At 38.3% G+C, this 16,675-nt stretch overlaps 2 protein-coding genes across 2 annotated transcripts; one reads left to right on the top strand and one right to left on the bottom strand.

Annotated features, from left to right (window-relative positions):
* Positions 1-2,234: 2,234 nt before the first annotated feature.
* Positions 2,235-4,316, bottom strand: MELLADRAFT_39743 (uncharacterized protein; the record flags this gene model as incomplete). Its single annotated transcript, XM_007416303.1, has 3 exons — positions 2,235-3,427; positions 3,560-4,012; positions 4,070-4,316. Coding segments are annotated over 3 exons (1,893 nt in total), but the record flags the coding sequence as incomplete, so codon positions are not given.
* Positions 4,317-9,080: 4,764 nt separating this feature from the next.
* MELLADRAFT_111926 (uncharacterized protein) lies at positions 9,081-10,623 on the top strand (the record flags this gene model as incomplete). Its single annotated transcript, XM_007416326.1, has 6 exons — positions 9,081-9,110; positions 9,177-9,468; positions 9,548-9,713; positions 9,790-9,805; positions 9,897-10,381; positions 10,446-10,623. The coding sequence occupies 6 exons, from the start codon at positions 9,081-9,083 to the stop codon at positions 10,621-10,623; spliced, it is 1,167 nt and encodes a 388-aa protein (XP_007416388.1).
* Between the last annotated feature and the right edge of the window lie 6,052 nt (positions 10,624-16,675).

Here is a 16,675-nt window from a genome sequence, read left to right as displayed (position 1 = left end):
AATTTGGAATGTCTAAGACAGTGTACAAAGGGAGAAAGGGGGTGATGTAGATTCAGTGGTAAATTTTCATTCAGGGGTAATTGTGGATGTGTGTGTTTGTTTTCTTTATGTAGTGACCCCTTTGATCCGCTCTAGGAATCTTGATGGCAACAATGGGCCGCTGTGTTGCATTGCTTGCAACACAACAAAAGATATTCCCACCCAGACCTGAGAAACACAACTGGTGTTGGCAAGCCCCCATTGCATTGCTGGAGACACAACCCTTGGAAAACCGCAAAAATCAGTGCAAACAGTCACATTAATGATATTATATTTCAGAACTTATTATCTACTCATGAAGTCAAATAGACAAATGTTCATGTAATTTTAAAATATCACATGTTTATTTTGTTCTACCTATTCTACACCCAAGGCCATTGAGGCCTCTTGGACTACTTATGTGCAAGCTTGACAGCACTTCAACCTTCAACCAACACAGTACATATTTGATGTTCCTTGGCACAAGGAAGACCCAATCAGATCAACAAATACTTTCTGCCACCCAGAAGGTCCTTCTGACTATTTCCAAAGCCCGCTGTCAGGGTTGCTCTAGTTGTGTTGCCCATCAACACAAACCAAAAGAAGAGAACTCCCAGCTTGATGGGGCAATGCAATTGGCAGAAGTCCAAGCAGGTGTGTTTCAATGTGTTGTGTTGCGCACTTTTTGCAACACAATGACCCATTGTTGTTGATGGAACAAGATATCTAAGGTCAATGTGTTTTTATTGTCTCTTTATCATCAACTTATTGTGTTAACTGAACTGTTGGTCAATACTCTGTTTATGCTTTATTGTCTTGTTTTTCCTTCACATATTGTGTTTTAACCTTATTAAAAGTCCATCTTCATTTGCGGAATCAGAGGCCTCATTGGGTGCAAATCCCTAGACATATCTTGTCTGAGGTTTCAATCCAGGTCATTGTTTTGCCCCCAAAAATACCTTGGCTCCAATCCTCAGAAAGATGCTGTCCAAGGATTTGAGGATGTTTCAATGAAGGTTTTCAAGTTTAATCTTTTTGCATATGTTTTCTACAAATTTGGACAAGTTATTCATAAAAAAACCTTTGCAAAGCCAATGTAATCTTAAAGCAGGACACCTAAAAAGGTGTCCCCTTCAAAAAACACAGGCATATTGATGGGCAAGTTGCTGTTTAAAAATACATAAAAGCCTTCAACTTGGAAACCCCTTAAAGGCTAATCTGAGGTAAATTTGTTGGCTGTACTGCAATATGAGAATCACAGATTTATAGTTCACCCATTGCTCACATATCTGCCAATGTGCTCAGAACCCATTGTGATTGTACCCTTCTTCCGACCCAGAATGGGTGCAAACATGTACCCAACATCTCACTCAACTCACACACCAAGGACATTGTGGTCTATGTGGGCCCAATTTGACCTGAGATTTTATGTTCTGGATACATCATCAACCACCCTCAGAGCACCTAGCCTCAATTGTGTTTCCTTCATCTGATCCCAACATGAACCCCACCTGTTCCTGGAGCTCAGTTGTTCATATACCATACATCAAAAGTTGCCCTGTGGTGTACGTCTTATAACCAGGTCCCCTGTTGAGGGCATGTCCACATATTCTCTAGTCTTTCCAAAAAAAACAACCTGCAGCCTAGGAAAGGTCTCTTGTGTGCAAAGAAAAACCATACACTCAATCCCATCTATTTCACTTCCAATACTTCCAGATCACATCAAACCAACTTTTTCACTCACAAACTTTCCTCTTCAACAAAAACAAAATCCCAAAAAATCTTTAAAAATCAAATCAAATTTCTTTCCAAAAAAGAAAAAATAACCTGCAAAAGAAGTCCTTCTTCAAAAAACAAACATTACATATACATATATTCAACAACTCGAAAAAATTTCACTAAAAAACAAATGTTCAAACAAATCAAAAACTAATTTCTTTATTCATTTTCTTTAATCATATCTATATATTTATCTATATACTGAATGTATTTATTTACTTTTCTTTCATCATCTATCTATGTATGTATCTAACTTAGTTACATATTGTGATTTCTTTTTCCTTTTTTTCTCTAATCAATATTGAACAAAAAAAAACTTAAACCAGACAAATAAAAAAAAGTTGCATGTTTCTTTGTAAATCCCAATATGAACCAAATGAAAAACAAAACAAAACTAAAAACCTTACAAACCAACATCAAGATGATCAGAATGAACACTATCCAGTCCATGAACTAAAATCTCTTAAATCAACTAATCCATCTACATCAAATTCACCATCATTTCCCCCTACTCCATTACCAGCATGATGACCCAAATTCTCACCTCTTCTGTCTCTCATTTCATTTTCTTCTTTAATCTTCTTCTCTACTTCAAACTTCAAAACTCTTTCTTTTAACCTTTTAATTTCTCTTAACCTACCTCTCCAATGAGAAACATACTCTAATTTCCGATTACCAGTTCCAACTGTACCTAAATAAACTTGAACAAACGTATTGGCATTAATGGAAATCCTTCTAATAAATTCTGAAATCATCGAACTTGAAACTAATTTAAAGTTTTCAATCGGTCCAATAAATGGTAAACCAGGTCTAAGTTGTAATGAAATCTTATAAAACTTTAAATCATTAGATGTTAAATTCGTTCTAGGCGTGTTAGGTTCAATGATAATATTAATATAATTACATTCTGATGAAAGACATCCAAACTTATACTCTGATCCTGATTCATTAAACACAATCACCACATAATCATTTCCAATCAATGATTTCTTCTTCAACAATCCTTCTGATCTGTTAATGATGTCTCCTTCGTGGCTTTCGGTTTCGATCGGCATCAGAGTGGCCACATGAAAGGTCACTTGTGTAATATCATCACCCCAAACATATCCATATCTTCCATGTTCATCTGATCTGACATCTAATCCTCCGGTATTATAACCTTCACATCCTTTTAATCTAATCAAAGTTCCTAACGAACTTAAAAAATCAATATAAGCTTTCGATCCTTCTAAATTTCCTAAAATCTCTTCTTCTGTCTTTTGACCTGGTCCCACATAAATCACTCCTAATTTATGAAATTCAACTACAGGTATACGATCTATGGTGTCGATTGATCTTTGATAACGTACACCATCTGGAATCAGCATCGGTTTGTAATCGAGAGATGTGTTACTTGAAGATGATTGAAGTGATGACGAATCACTAAATGGTAATAATTGCAGTGCAAAGAAACTAGGTTCGACGACCAGATTAGTATAATTAGGTTCAATACCAGTCGTACGTGTGATTTCACTAGATTGACTTAAGATAGAATCAAGTTTAACTTCTCTAACTTTTTCAAATTTCAAACCTTGATCAGTCATAGATTCATTAAGATCTGGATTTGATTGATCAATCTCTTGATCAGGATCTGTACTTGAGTTTGGTTGATGTTGAGTAGAAGCCACCCATCCATCTTCATCAAATGCCGAAGAATAAAGTGTATCTCGATGTCTGATCACCATATCCAAAACATCATATTCAGAAGCAGCATGATCACCACTCAAGTTTTCCAACTCCCAAATCATCTTCACCATCCCACTTGGTCGTCTCACACAAACTTCTGTCCAACCAGGTCTACTAAGACATTTGATCGTTAGGATTGACGAACCCACAACCCAGGAAGAGGTTCGAATCGGTTTACCCAATGAAGAATGAATCACTTCATTGAATTTCGAATGTTTCTTCCTCGGTTTCGGTTCCGCATTCGAATATGTATATCGATTCAACATATCAAAACAAACTTCAGTGGGTTCATCTAATTCTGCTTTACCTTCACAAGCTTGAATCAATTTCCGAGTGATAAATCGAACATATTTCCTTCGATCCGGTAATTTCAATGACACAAACCAAAGCGAAATCACGTAAAATGCCATAAGATAAACATATTGACGAAAGGCTAATTGAACATCATCTCCCAATTGATTATTATCTGTCATGCTTAAATTCGAATTAGCTAGTTTAGATCCAGGATGAGGACTCGATGGAACCGAATTCTTAGCTTCTAGTAAACTTTGTTGATTATGATTCGTAATATATTGTAAAGCAATCCCAAAGATCATTTTGAATTCTTCTTCTGTTAAGTTGGCATACAACGTTGGCATCTGTCCTAAGAATCCAAGTAATTCTAAAATATGAACCGATGCAAATGCCGATGATACAATCCTCATCAATCCCCTCAAAATCTCAGGTAAATATTTCGTGATCGAGAGTGGAAGTTCATGACAAGACAGTGAAAGAGCATGAATACAAGCTTTGGCTGTATCTTTGTACTTTCCTAAACCCGTCACAAACGATCCGACCAACTCGTCTGCCTGTGCCTTATCAAACAAAGCTTTGTAAGCGATCAAAGTGGATAACGTTTGATAGGTGATCGCATGTGCATCTGTCGGTTTGACCTTTTGTCGAGGTGGAAATCTGACTTGGACAAGTAATTTATCAAGTTTGATACCAGAACATAAGAATCGACGTAATTGATGAATCTGTTGCGATGCATTAGGTCCACATACAAAGTGCTTGTTGGAGAGTTGACCAGGTAGATGACATAATATGTAAGACACCAGTTCCCAATCAGTATCATATCTCAAAATCGAAATCAATGCAGCTAAATATTCAGAGATAGGTAAGATAGTAAGATTTTGTGCCAATTGATGATGTTGACAAGCGCTACTCGATTGAGGAACTGGTTTCGGAGGCCAGATTGACTTTTGTTCGGATGATGGATCCCAATCTTTCCGTGTTACATGATCAAAGGTAACAAGACTATGAGTCGACTGAGTACGGATATGAGGAGGCCAATTGAATTCGTCTAGATCTTCAGGACATGTCCATAGGTGACGATCAACTAACTCTTCAGCAGCTGAAGTCATGCTCGATGTGGCGGTTGGTTTGCGTGACAAAACGATAAATTCACTCTCATCTCCAAGATTGGGATCCTTCTTGATTGGATGATTGATGCTCATGCTTCGAGACTTGAGACGAGAGGCTGTAGGGCTAGTCACCGGATTCTGATCTGGCGTCAGGCCTCTTTTCCGATCGTACGTCCTAGGCTCTGTTGGAGCTGTCCTATGTGTCAGAGAACAAAAAGTATGTCCAAATGCGACAAATTCTCAGTCAATGAAAAGAGAAATATTTGATTCAAAACTTTACGTACGGTTTCGCATCACGAGAGACTACACGCCCGATGATACTAGCTAATCCTTCAATATTCACATCTCGTACAAACTGAACCCGATGCTCTTCATCAGCCCTTAGCCTGACCAAACATTTAAGAATGGCGAGCTTGGCGGAAGATTGGAGAGTGGAAGGTGAGCTAGTCCGCTTAAGATGATGGTCTAGATCGTTGAAACTGAAGAGATTCCCATTGAAGACAGGAGAAGAATCAATAGGTAAACCGAGGTGAGGATCTTGCGCAGGTCGTAGGAGCTGGACAAGGTGTTTGAAAATGGCAGCACATTGTAGATTGGAGTACGAAGTCGAGATTGCTAAACAATCTTGAAAGAGTTTAAGAAAGGTGATTACAGCCTTGTAGGCCAATTTTTCACGACGTTTAAGACAAGCTGAGTGATGCGAGGTAGATTTCGTGGGACGGCCGGATGTCTGAGGGCCAGAGCTGGATAAAGCAGTGGTGGTAACTGTAGTGGCTGGTTTTGAAGGTGAAATGGAGGTAGGAAGAGCAACAGGAGAAAGTAAAGTAGGTGAATCGGCGGAATTCGAAGGCGCCATGGATGGGAGATTGGCTTGAAATCTAGACTTGATCAATTCGCTGACCTCTTTAGACTCATAAAAGCGATCAACGCTAGCAGCACGTATCAAAAGGTTTCGAAACAGATCATAGGTATCGCAATTCAAAGGTTGCGATGGAGTAGAGGAGCAAGTCAAATCATCGCTGGCCAATAGATCATTGATTAATTCGTTCTTGAGAATCTCTTGAATCAGATTCATAGATTCATCAATGAGAGCTGAATCATCAAAAGGAGGATAATAGTGTAAAAGTAGGATACGTGTGAGAATAGGGAAGATAACTTCATCTAAAAGTTGTTGTCTCCAATCATCTAGATCACGAGTACTAAGAAAGACATCCGAGATTAAGCGAAGCAAGCGTAGTTGAGTGCTGGTGGAGATCTGAGGGGTACTAGAAAGTATTGAATCGGAGATCAACTGAGGAGTCGTATTGTTGGTAGCGTGACTCGGAAGCGGAGGATCAAAGTTGAAAAACCCATTGAGAAGTGAATTGAGATTGGAGACCCAATGCGAGTGATCAGGTGCACAAACTCTCTCAGCATCGATTTGGTCGATGAGAATAAGTTTGAGAGAAGATGGAAGATGTTGAGAGAGACGAATGGCCAATTTAAAGTACTTGCCGATAGTGATCTGGTTATGATGAGCAGAGAGAGGTTGGAAGTTACTGGAAGTGAATTGATTGAAGATGATTGAGAAGAGTTTAGCAAATGATTTGAGTGGATGGTGGGCTGCGTCGACTGTTCATCATTCCATGAAGTTGAAATCAGTCAGTCATTGAAGGAATAATGAATAGGTGAAAGAGAACAGAAAGAGACAGAAAGAGTGTTCACACACGTACCTGATGGATTGTTGACAGACTGAAACCAATCTGATAAAACCGAATCTGAGAAGGCCATCATGAGATCAAGAATGGAATTCAGATCGTCAGATTTGATGACTTGATGATTATTTGACTTTGAATATGACACAGGTTGTGATTGATGCAAGGGTTTGACATCAGAAGTCGAAATTGAATTTCCGCGGTCATGTTTTCGGGAAGACTGTTGGTCTTGAGATCGATGAGATTGAAGGAGATGCTGTTGTTCGATTGTGAGCTGGATTCGATCAATCAAAAGGTAAATGATTTCTTGTTCAATTTGATAATCTTCCTGACGACGTTGAGCATCACTAATATTGGTAGTGAAATTGATGAAGCTCATCAATTCATGCTTGATCAAACTAAGACCAAGACTAAGTAAAGAGAGTGCCGTTTTGAGTTGATGGTCTTCTAGATGATGAGTCAAAGTGTTTGAAATCGATTGATAATCTCTGAAAGCTTCACGTAAACATCGAATTGAGCCAATGACGACATCAGCTGGATGCTGACGAGCTTCTGAGATGAGATGAATTAATGAGCTAATGGCTTGATTGGAAGGTGACCTGATCAAATCTCTCATGCATTCTTTTGCTTGTTTGATAATCGGCGAAGCTGAAGTTAATGGTAGGTAAATGAATTGGGATCAGTATCCTTTCGAATTTTAGTCAAGGAACAATATCAAAAGATAGAAACTAGATTAATCACTCACAGTGATGATTTGAACCAATGACTTTAGCTACAAATTTCACCAGATGAATCAAACTTTCACGAGATGGTACGTAGCCAAAGACAATCAACGCCTGTATATACTCTAGAGTGAGCTCAAGATGATCCTGATGGTTTGATGGATGATGAAGAATGAGGTGATGGATGATTTGATTGACATCATCATTAGAGAGATGAGGCGATGAGAATTTAGTGATGGAGATCAATAATCGAGCCGATTGATGGAATCGTTGAGATGTGATTGAAGTGGCCTGGTTAATATTAATGATTGGATTGTTGGAGTTGAGTTTGATGATAAGCGGAATGAGTTGATGATAACCAGTGATATATTTTCCATTCTTTGTGATTGAGCTGATAGAGTTAATGATAGACTGAATGATTTCTTCATCCTTCAAGACTTGTTTGGAGATGGATTGATCGATGAGAATTGAATGATGAATTGATTGATAAAAAGATAAATTGATAAGTGATGGAGAAGTTGAAGATGAAGATGATAACCTTAACCAATCTGAGATTAGCTGAAATCGAATTCTAATCAGTTCTAAAGTTGTTGAATGCTGATGATGATTAGGTTGTTGTAATTTTAAAATGATTTGATTTTGAATAGTACGGTCTAAGCTCAAAGAGTTGATAATCATACCATGATCAGATGAGAAATCAAATGATTTCTTTAAATGTGCTTCAATGTTTTTTAACGTAGTTGAAGTTGAAGTTGATGAGGGTGTTGATAAATAAGTTTGAATGAGTTGATTTAAAATCTTTTCAGTCATGTTGTTCTTTTTCAACTTTTGTTCGGTGAATGGTCGCCCCGTTCTCTAGTTTTAAGTATCCTTTTCTTGTGAATGATGAATGAGTTGATTGAAGATCATTTACTTGGATGGAATGTGTTCATCATCTCTTTGTGTAATGTCAAGCTGGATTCCTTTTGATTTGGTTGTTTTACATAATAATTGATTAATTTGATGAGAACTGTGTGATTGGTAAAGTGTGATGATGATAAGTTATAGTGTGAGTTGATTTGAGTTGATTTGGTTTCTGAGATTGAACTAAAACTTTCCGGTCGGTTATTGAATTACTTATCTTACGTAAATAAATAAACAAATCAAAATTACAAAGAAAGAAACTCACTTGAATTCATATAATAATATCGCCCATGAAACGTTGGATTGATTACCTATATTTGATCGTACTTTGTATCTTCAGATTGTTGGATGATGGTGAATATTCTTGTTGTTCTTGTTGATTGTGGTGGTCTTTAAGTTGATCTTCTTGCAATCATTTTCCAGTGTAAATGGTAATGAGCACCCTTGTTGAGGTGCGCCCCAGTGCACGCTCTTCGTGACTTACATATCAAGATAACCTTAAACAAACTTGACCAATTCTCACGAGGCGCCACTAAAAACCACCCCACCACTTTGCACAACTCTGCACCACTTTCGACTTGAGACTTTGTTTGAAGTTTAGTGAAGGACATGACAGGAAACATCAGATGATCAGATCACATCCAGTTTTGTAAGTACATTGTTCCGTATTTAAGTGTATGTATGAGTTCTTCAGGAGATGAATGCAATCAAATCTTGTTTAGCTTTGAGGTCATCTTTTAAGTTTGACGAACGACTTTACAAAAACAATTGGATTTTAAAGTTTCTGTTTTACACTTTAGAATACTTTTCAAGATTCGAATCCAGAAAAGAAAAAGATGCCATCAGATAACAAGAACGAATCAAGCGTAAGTCATCAAGAAATCCTCACCAAACATCTTCATTCAAAAAACTAAACTAATCCATGAAGATAGTTATCATTCGATTTAGTAGGATCTGTTATAGCAAGTACAGTACTAGCATCAGCCACTTCAACCACTCTAAATGCCACATCTCAAAGTCATCCAACCCAATCTTCCCCAAATCAAGCATCGATCAATTCAAATGATAAAGAATCATTAAGTTTACAAACCACTACAACCAATTTCAAGAACTTTGTTTCAAAGAGTGGTCCGATCTTTTGGTTTCAAGATCGGGTCGAAGATATCTTGACTTGGAAAGACGCTTTACGAACTACTTTTTGGGCTTGTTTATGGGCTTGGTTATGTTTGTTGTTCTGTTGATTCTCGATCAATCATGATTTATTACTGACCATTCTTCTTGGTTCGTTTGCTTTCTTTCTTAGGTATCAATCCTATTTTCTTTATTCTTCTTCCGAATCTTGCGATCATTGCCATCTTGCTTTCTGCATACCCGAATTCAAATGAAATCGATTCCAAAGAAGCTGTTATCAATTTGAATGAACAACATGATCCTTTACCAACAAACGAACCTAAGGAAGGTTCTGTCGAGTTAGTCATCTAATTCTCTGATCTTTCACAACTTACGCTCGATCAACACTAACTGACTTTGGTTTCACTCTTGCAGTTACCTTTCTAATATGGTACGGAATTCGGTTTATCTTGAATCTTATCTTGAATCTTTTCAAAACTCACAATCTAATTAACTAACAAACGGTGTGATAATTTGTATAGCAAAACATTCAAATCATGATGGGAAGGATTTCATTAGCATCAGATTTAGTCAAATCACAAATCGTACCTTATTTAAATTGGTCAAATCCTCATTACTCTTTATCTCTCCTACACCTATCTTTAATCACCTCAATCCTTTTCTTTTTCATGGGTCCCTACATACCATGGCGTTGGGTATTACTAGGAATAGGAGAATCGATGTTCTTTGCACAACATCCAACTTTACAAAGATTTATGATTTATTTAACACCATTACTTCCGACTCGAAGATCCATGACAGTGGTAGAAAGAGTGATTGCGAATGACGCTTTACCTGATCATGTCATCGATTCACCTGCTATACGGGTTGTGGTGTGTTGTGAACATCAAAGGTATGGTGGCACAGGTCCAGGTTGGAGTGATAGTTTTCTAGAACAGAATACCGATCCTAGAGCTTGGATGGTAGAACTTCCAGATCATGTTCTTCAACCCACTGCAGGTCTTTGGTAAGCTACTCTTCCTCTTCAAGAACTTGCTTTCTTCTAATTGGTCTTGGTTGTTGTTTTGTAGGGCCGTTCAACCTCCTGATGGGTTTCAATGGATTCCTACGGAAGGATGGCATATTGATCATACTAGCTCGAATCTAGATCAACATGGTTGGAATCTCGTTAATGGTACTGCATCTTTAGGTCCTTCACTAAGACGTAGGAGATGGTTAAGAAGAGCATATCAACTTTCAATGAAATGAGCATGTTTTTGTCAAGTCGTTGAACTTGAATGTACAAAATTGGTGACAAAAGTCACAGAAAATCTGTTGAAAGAATATTAAAAAAGTACATTCTAATGCAAGATTAGTTTGAGAATCAAGTCGATATGGTTTAAAGAATTGTTCAGATGTTGTTGTAGAATAAAAATTTTATGAAATTCTTTGTTAATTTTCTTATCTATGATGTGCGTTGCGATTGTATGAGATCTGATGCTACCTTCTGGTAAAATACTATAATCATTCAGATCAATCTGCCTGAACTGATTGTGTGTGTGGAATTAAATCCTTCATCTTGAAAGCTTTTGACCAATGAGATAAATCTGATGAAATGAACAGATATACTATTATCATTGTGTCCTGTTTCAGTAAAGATTCAGTTGAGATGGTAGAACAAGAAATGATCACTAGGTGGGTAGGATCAAAGAGTCCATTTGAAAGACATCCAATGAGGAAGTGATGATGATATAAATTGGTATCATTTGGTCATGAGCACACAGTTGGTGAGATGAATTCCTTAAATTGTGAAGATCACTTTGATTCAGTTTTGCGTGCCAAGATGACGCATACATTTTGAATTTGAGATGGGATTTGAAATGAAGTTAGTTTTAATGTTGTTTCGAATGACTGTAGTTTTGATAACTGTAGTTTATTGACTATTCTTCTCATCGTCTCATGTTCTTCTTAACTCAACCTTTCATTCTCAAGATTTTAACGGTTCAAAAGATCATCAAAACTTCAAATACTTCAAGATCGATCAAAGTCATCAAGATTGAAGTACAAGTCAGATGGAATCATCATGTCCTCTCATGGACCAACTCATCGTGCCTTTGCTGTCACTCATCAAAGAATCACACTCGATATCAATCTCAATGGTCAAATCAGAGCTTCAACTGAAATTGTCATAGTTCCTCTATCAGATCAACTACAAACTGTTCATCTTCATTCTACTTCAACACATATCATCTCAGTTTCTCATCCTGCTCAACCAACTCCTTCAAAACTCGATTTCATTCTCAACGAACCACCGCCTGTCTCGATTCCTGATCCACGTTCGGTTAAACAATTCCCAGAAGCTAAACGTCATCTTTTTCAACGCGTTAATGAGAAAGGAACCGGTGAATTAGCTATTGGAATTGATCGATCTAAAATCAAAAAAATCGATCGACAGAATGATCCTTCTGGTTCAACTCCATCTGCTAATTTGACCGGACATCAATTACAAAAGGAAAAAGAAGTCGAATTTGAACCGATATCAATCGAAATTGAATACTGTATCACTCTAGATGACTTACAACACAATCTTGGTATCTGTGTCGTAGAAGGACAATTTCCACATGTCTTTACAAATTCAATTTCGGCTAGGTCTTGGATCCCTTGTGTTGACTCTCTATGGGAAAGGTGTACTTGGGAACTTGAGTTAATCGTACCTAGATCGGTCTCAACAACTGAACATCCGATCACAGTGATTGCTTCTGGTGAATTGATCGAACAAGTCGTCCATCCATCCGATCCGTCAAAAACTATCTTTCATTACTCTCAATCGATTCCTACCTCTGTTCAACATATCGCTTGGGCTGTTGGACCATTTGTAGTATCAGATCTTACCCCGAATTCTTCATCTCAGAACGGAAGCCCAGTCAATGATCAAGACCAAGAAGAACTTGAAAATCAACAAGCTGAAAAGTTTGTAGAGAATGATTCATGTAGTCAAATTAAATTACATGCCTTTAGTTTACCGAATCGAACGGCAGAATTACACCATACTTCGGATTTTATGCTACATACTCTCACCTTCTTTACTCAAGAATACGGCTCATATCCCTACTCATCCTACAAACTTGTGTTTCTAGATATGTTCTCTGCAACACATTCGATCGGTGCCTCATTCAACTCAGCTACCCTTACCTTGTATCCATCCGATTTACTCTATCCATCTGATGTCATTGATCAAGTTTACGAAACCAAATCTCTACTGGTTCATTCCCTCGCTAGTCAATGGATCGGAGTCAATATTATTCCTAAATCACCCTCAGATACTTGGCTTATCAACGGACTTTCACTCTACATCACCGCAATGTATTTCAAACGGGTCTGGGGACTTAATGAGTATAGGTTCAGGTTGAAAAAAGATATGATGAGATGTGTTCAACTTGATGTCAATAAGCCACCGATCTGTCAGCCTGGTCTACCTGACTCGGTCGATACCGAGATGCTAGGATTTGTCAATCTGAAAGGAAGCCTGGTCCTGTATATCCTTGATCGACACCTCAGGCGGTCAGGTGGAGGAACATCCTTAGGATTAAGTCGAGTGATTCCCAAGATATTTCTTTCGGCAATTTCAGGGGAGATGCGAGATAGTCGTTTATCAACTAATAACTTTTTAAGAACTTGTCGTAAGTTGAGTGGGAATGATATGAAGTCTTGGGCAGATCAATGGATTTATTCATCAGGTTGTCCAATCTTTGAAGTTGTCACTCAATTCAATCGTAAGAAGATGGTTATCGAACTCACCATGAAACAAATCAATCGAGCCAAATTACATTATGATCATGAGAATACGAGTTGGGAAGAGAGATGTAACTTGAAGCCGTTGGACCATTTCGAAGGCCAAATGTCAATCAGGATACATGAAGCTGATGGGATTCCTTATGAACACGTTTTGGATGTCAAGGATCATTCGAGAAAATACGAACTTCCGATCAACACCAAGTACAAACGAGCCAGAAAGTCTATCAAACGATATGCAATGACCAACCCAACAGCCGAAACAGAAGAGGAAGCAGATGATCGATTCACATGGAAACTGTGGGATCGCTCTAAAGAAGAGAGAGCACGTTGGAGGGTGGAAGATTGGACCGAGGATGAAGAACAGATGATGATGCAAAGTATGTTTGAATGGATTCGGTTCGATGTTGAAGCAGAGTGGATCTGTGATTTTCGATTCGAAATGAAAGAGTATATGTGGATTGAACAATTACAACGTGATAAGGACGTCGTTGCACAGTTAGAAGTAAGTTTTTTTTCCTTTTGATATGTGTAGGCTTTCAAAACGCTTTGGCATATTGTCTAATTTGTATGATCTATTTCAAGGCGATTGAAGCGTTGAAACAATTACCTTCAAATGTTGTTTCGAGTCATCTCTGTAAGACTGTCTTGACTCCGGAATACTTTTTCAGGATCAGGATAGAGGCGGTCTATGCTCTTGTATATGTTCGTAGTTTTACATCTCTCTTTCTTCTCTGTTCGACTACTATTTCACGTCACCATTGTCATTCTATGTTCTTTGGTCGCATACCAAAAATGAAGTCACGCTGTACCAGTGGCGTTGTTCATATAACAAGTGTTCATCCAATGAAAACTATGCACCACACGTTTTGTATTAATCTTCGTACTTTAGTTGACCATGATGTTTTTTTTCATCTTATGTTCGATTTACTATATACAAACAATCAGTGTGCTACGAGACAATGCAACTACCTTGGCCTGTTCCATCTATTGAAACTTTTTCAAACTCGATACTGTTTCGCACCGCAAAAAGAGTCGGCAGATCCTTTCGAAATCAGAGCAATTCCAAAGACCAATCATTTTGGAAATCTGATTGAATACTTTTTACGCAAAGTAAGTGATTTATCTATAATATCTAGTCTGAATTTTATTGGTCGTAGGAATACAGTTTGACTTAGTTGGTAAAATTCCTTACAGGCTATCGTCGTTGCTTTATCGAGAGTTCGAGATCACAATAATACTTCACCGATCGTCTGTCAGCAGTTTTTCCTCGATCAACTGACTTATAATGACAATTCAATGAACCCGGTCAGTCTTCCAAATCGATGTCCTACATCATATCTGGTGGAGTAGAATGAAACTCATGATGCATCTTTCCTTTAGTATTCAGATGTGAATTACCTCTCAACGGTGATTTCGGCTATGACGGACTGTTTTATGCATAGTGCAGAAGGACCTTCACTAGACAACAGTAGTGAACTCTTTGGAATGTCATTGAAGAAACGATCACAAGACGGTAGTCTTGGTCGTCGGAATCTTTGGGCAATGATTAACGAAGTCGAACGGTGTTTGGTGATGGATCGATTGGTACCATCTTATCGGAACTTGGTGACCATGGCGGTTATCGAGGTTAGCATTTCGTGTTTCTCATCAGACCATAAAAACTAATGAGTACGAATTCGATCAGTCTAAATTGAAGATGATGCTAGCTAGTTTGATGCCTGTGGATATCATGTTCTTTTTAGCTTGTACAAGGTGAGCTTCTAGATTTGATAATTAGAAGAGCTTCTTGAGCCACATCACTGATCTCACTTTCAATATTTGTCTTCGATCATCATCAGACCCGGAAATTATCCACCGATCCGGATCCTTGCTTTCGATTGTTTACTTCTCTTACGAGCTTTTCAAGAAAAGGCGATTGTCAGATACATGTTTTTGGTGATGAGAGATGATAAGTCTTTATTAGTCAAACGAAGATTAGCCATGGGTTTGGTTCAATGTTTACCAATCTTAGTCTTAATGGAAGAACTTGCGGTTGAACCCAAGAAAGGTGGATTTTCAATCATAGATGATCCTACTGAAGTGGCTGCAAAGGCGAAAGCTAAATTTGATCATAAGAACATTACTAAACTCTTAAGAGCTGAGGTTGGAAGAGCTTTGATCTTGAGAGATTGTATTGTTTCGGTTATGTTGTAAGTCTTTCATATTTCATTCTTTTGTTTCCTGATTGATTGACAAATCTTCATCCCTGACGTGATGTAATTTGTCATTATTTCAGAGATCCTAATGTGGATTTAGATGTGCAAACATGTCTAATCAAAATCTCAGAAGTATTATTCAAACCATCCGACGAATCAGTACCGCCCAAGTTGGCCTTGGAGATACCCATGAATGTTGAATCCTCAGTAGAAATCTTTACGCCTACCTTGCCAAAGATCAAGATACCAGCACCTTCTAGTGCGATTGAACCCATGCCGATGGAGAAGTGTAAGTGAATCTTTTCTGGATAGGAATCCTTATCACGTACTTATCGTCCGTTTTACTTTTTCATCATAGTATTATCGCCTAGAATAGTCATCAAGGACCGAAGTCATTTGACGGGTGAACCCGAGATTGTCGTTCAATCAGGAACCCCTGCGTCTGGGATCGTACAACCTGAAGTGCCAAGGAAGTTGGTAGAATTGATCAAGAAGCCTAAACCTGCACCTAAACCTAAAAAGTTTCAAGCTTCAGGAATGACCATACCGGATCATAAGCTTTGTCAAAGTATCTTGAAGAAATTGGTTTCGAACCCGTTGGGAGCTCCGTTTAGGAAACCTGTGGATCCTATACGACAGAATGCGCCTGATTAGTTAGTGTGATTTTCTTTTGATTTCTTCAAACGGTGGAGACCCAAAACTGACTTGATGTGTGATCTCTTAGCTTTAATATCATTTCACGACCAATGGATTTTAAGACGATGAGCGATAAATTGGAAATGGGTCAATATCCGGATCGAGAAGCTTTTCGAGATGACTTCAATCTAGTGATTCAAAATTGTAAAACATATAATTTAAATGATAGTCCACTCGTACTTAAACATGCAGAACCTATGAAGACAATGTTCGACAAACAATGGGAGCGATCCGAAAAGACGATGAGTGCAGTACAAGCCAAGGGAATCGGAGGCGCTGGAGCTGGTTGGAACAAATCAATGGACCCTAAGCCGATCTTGGCTTCTAGTATTGCACCTCCACTTGCACCTCCACCTTCATTTGCAGATTTCGCAGCGGGTGCTCCGATGATTTCAGCTCCACCTACGCTCCCGCCACCTCAGACACCTTCTATTGTGAGTCCAGAAGTGACTCGACCATCCGGATTGAAGGTCGTCTTGAAATCATCACGAAATACGAATGCCAGTGGTTCACAGTTGGCTACACCAGCGCAAGACAGTCCGACCATGCCACCACCTACCTCAAAAACTTCATTGAAATTGAAGGTATCTAACTCGGTTGGACGTTCGCCTTCTACACCTACCTTACGAATCCCA

The sequence above is a fragment of the Melampsora larici-populina genome (genome assembly GCF_000204055.1).
Source record: "Melampsora larici-populina 98AG31 unplaced genomic scaffold MELLAscaffold_59, whole genome shotgun sequence".
Taxonomy (NCBI): Eukaryota; Fungi; Basidiomycota; class Pucciniomycetes; order Pucciniales; family Melampsoraceae; genus Melampsora; species Melampsora laricis-populina.
The sequence above is the reverse complement of the archived record's forward strand: the minus strand, read 5'-3'. Positions and strand labels throughout refer to the sequence as shown.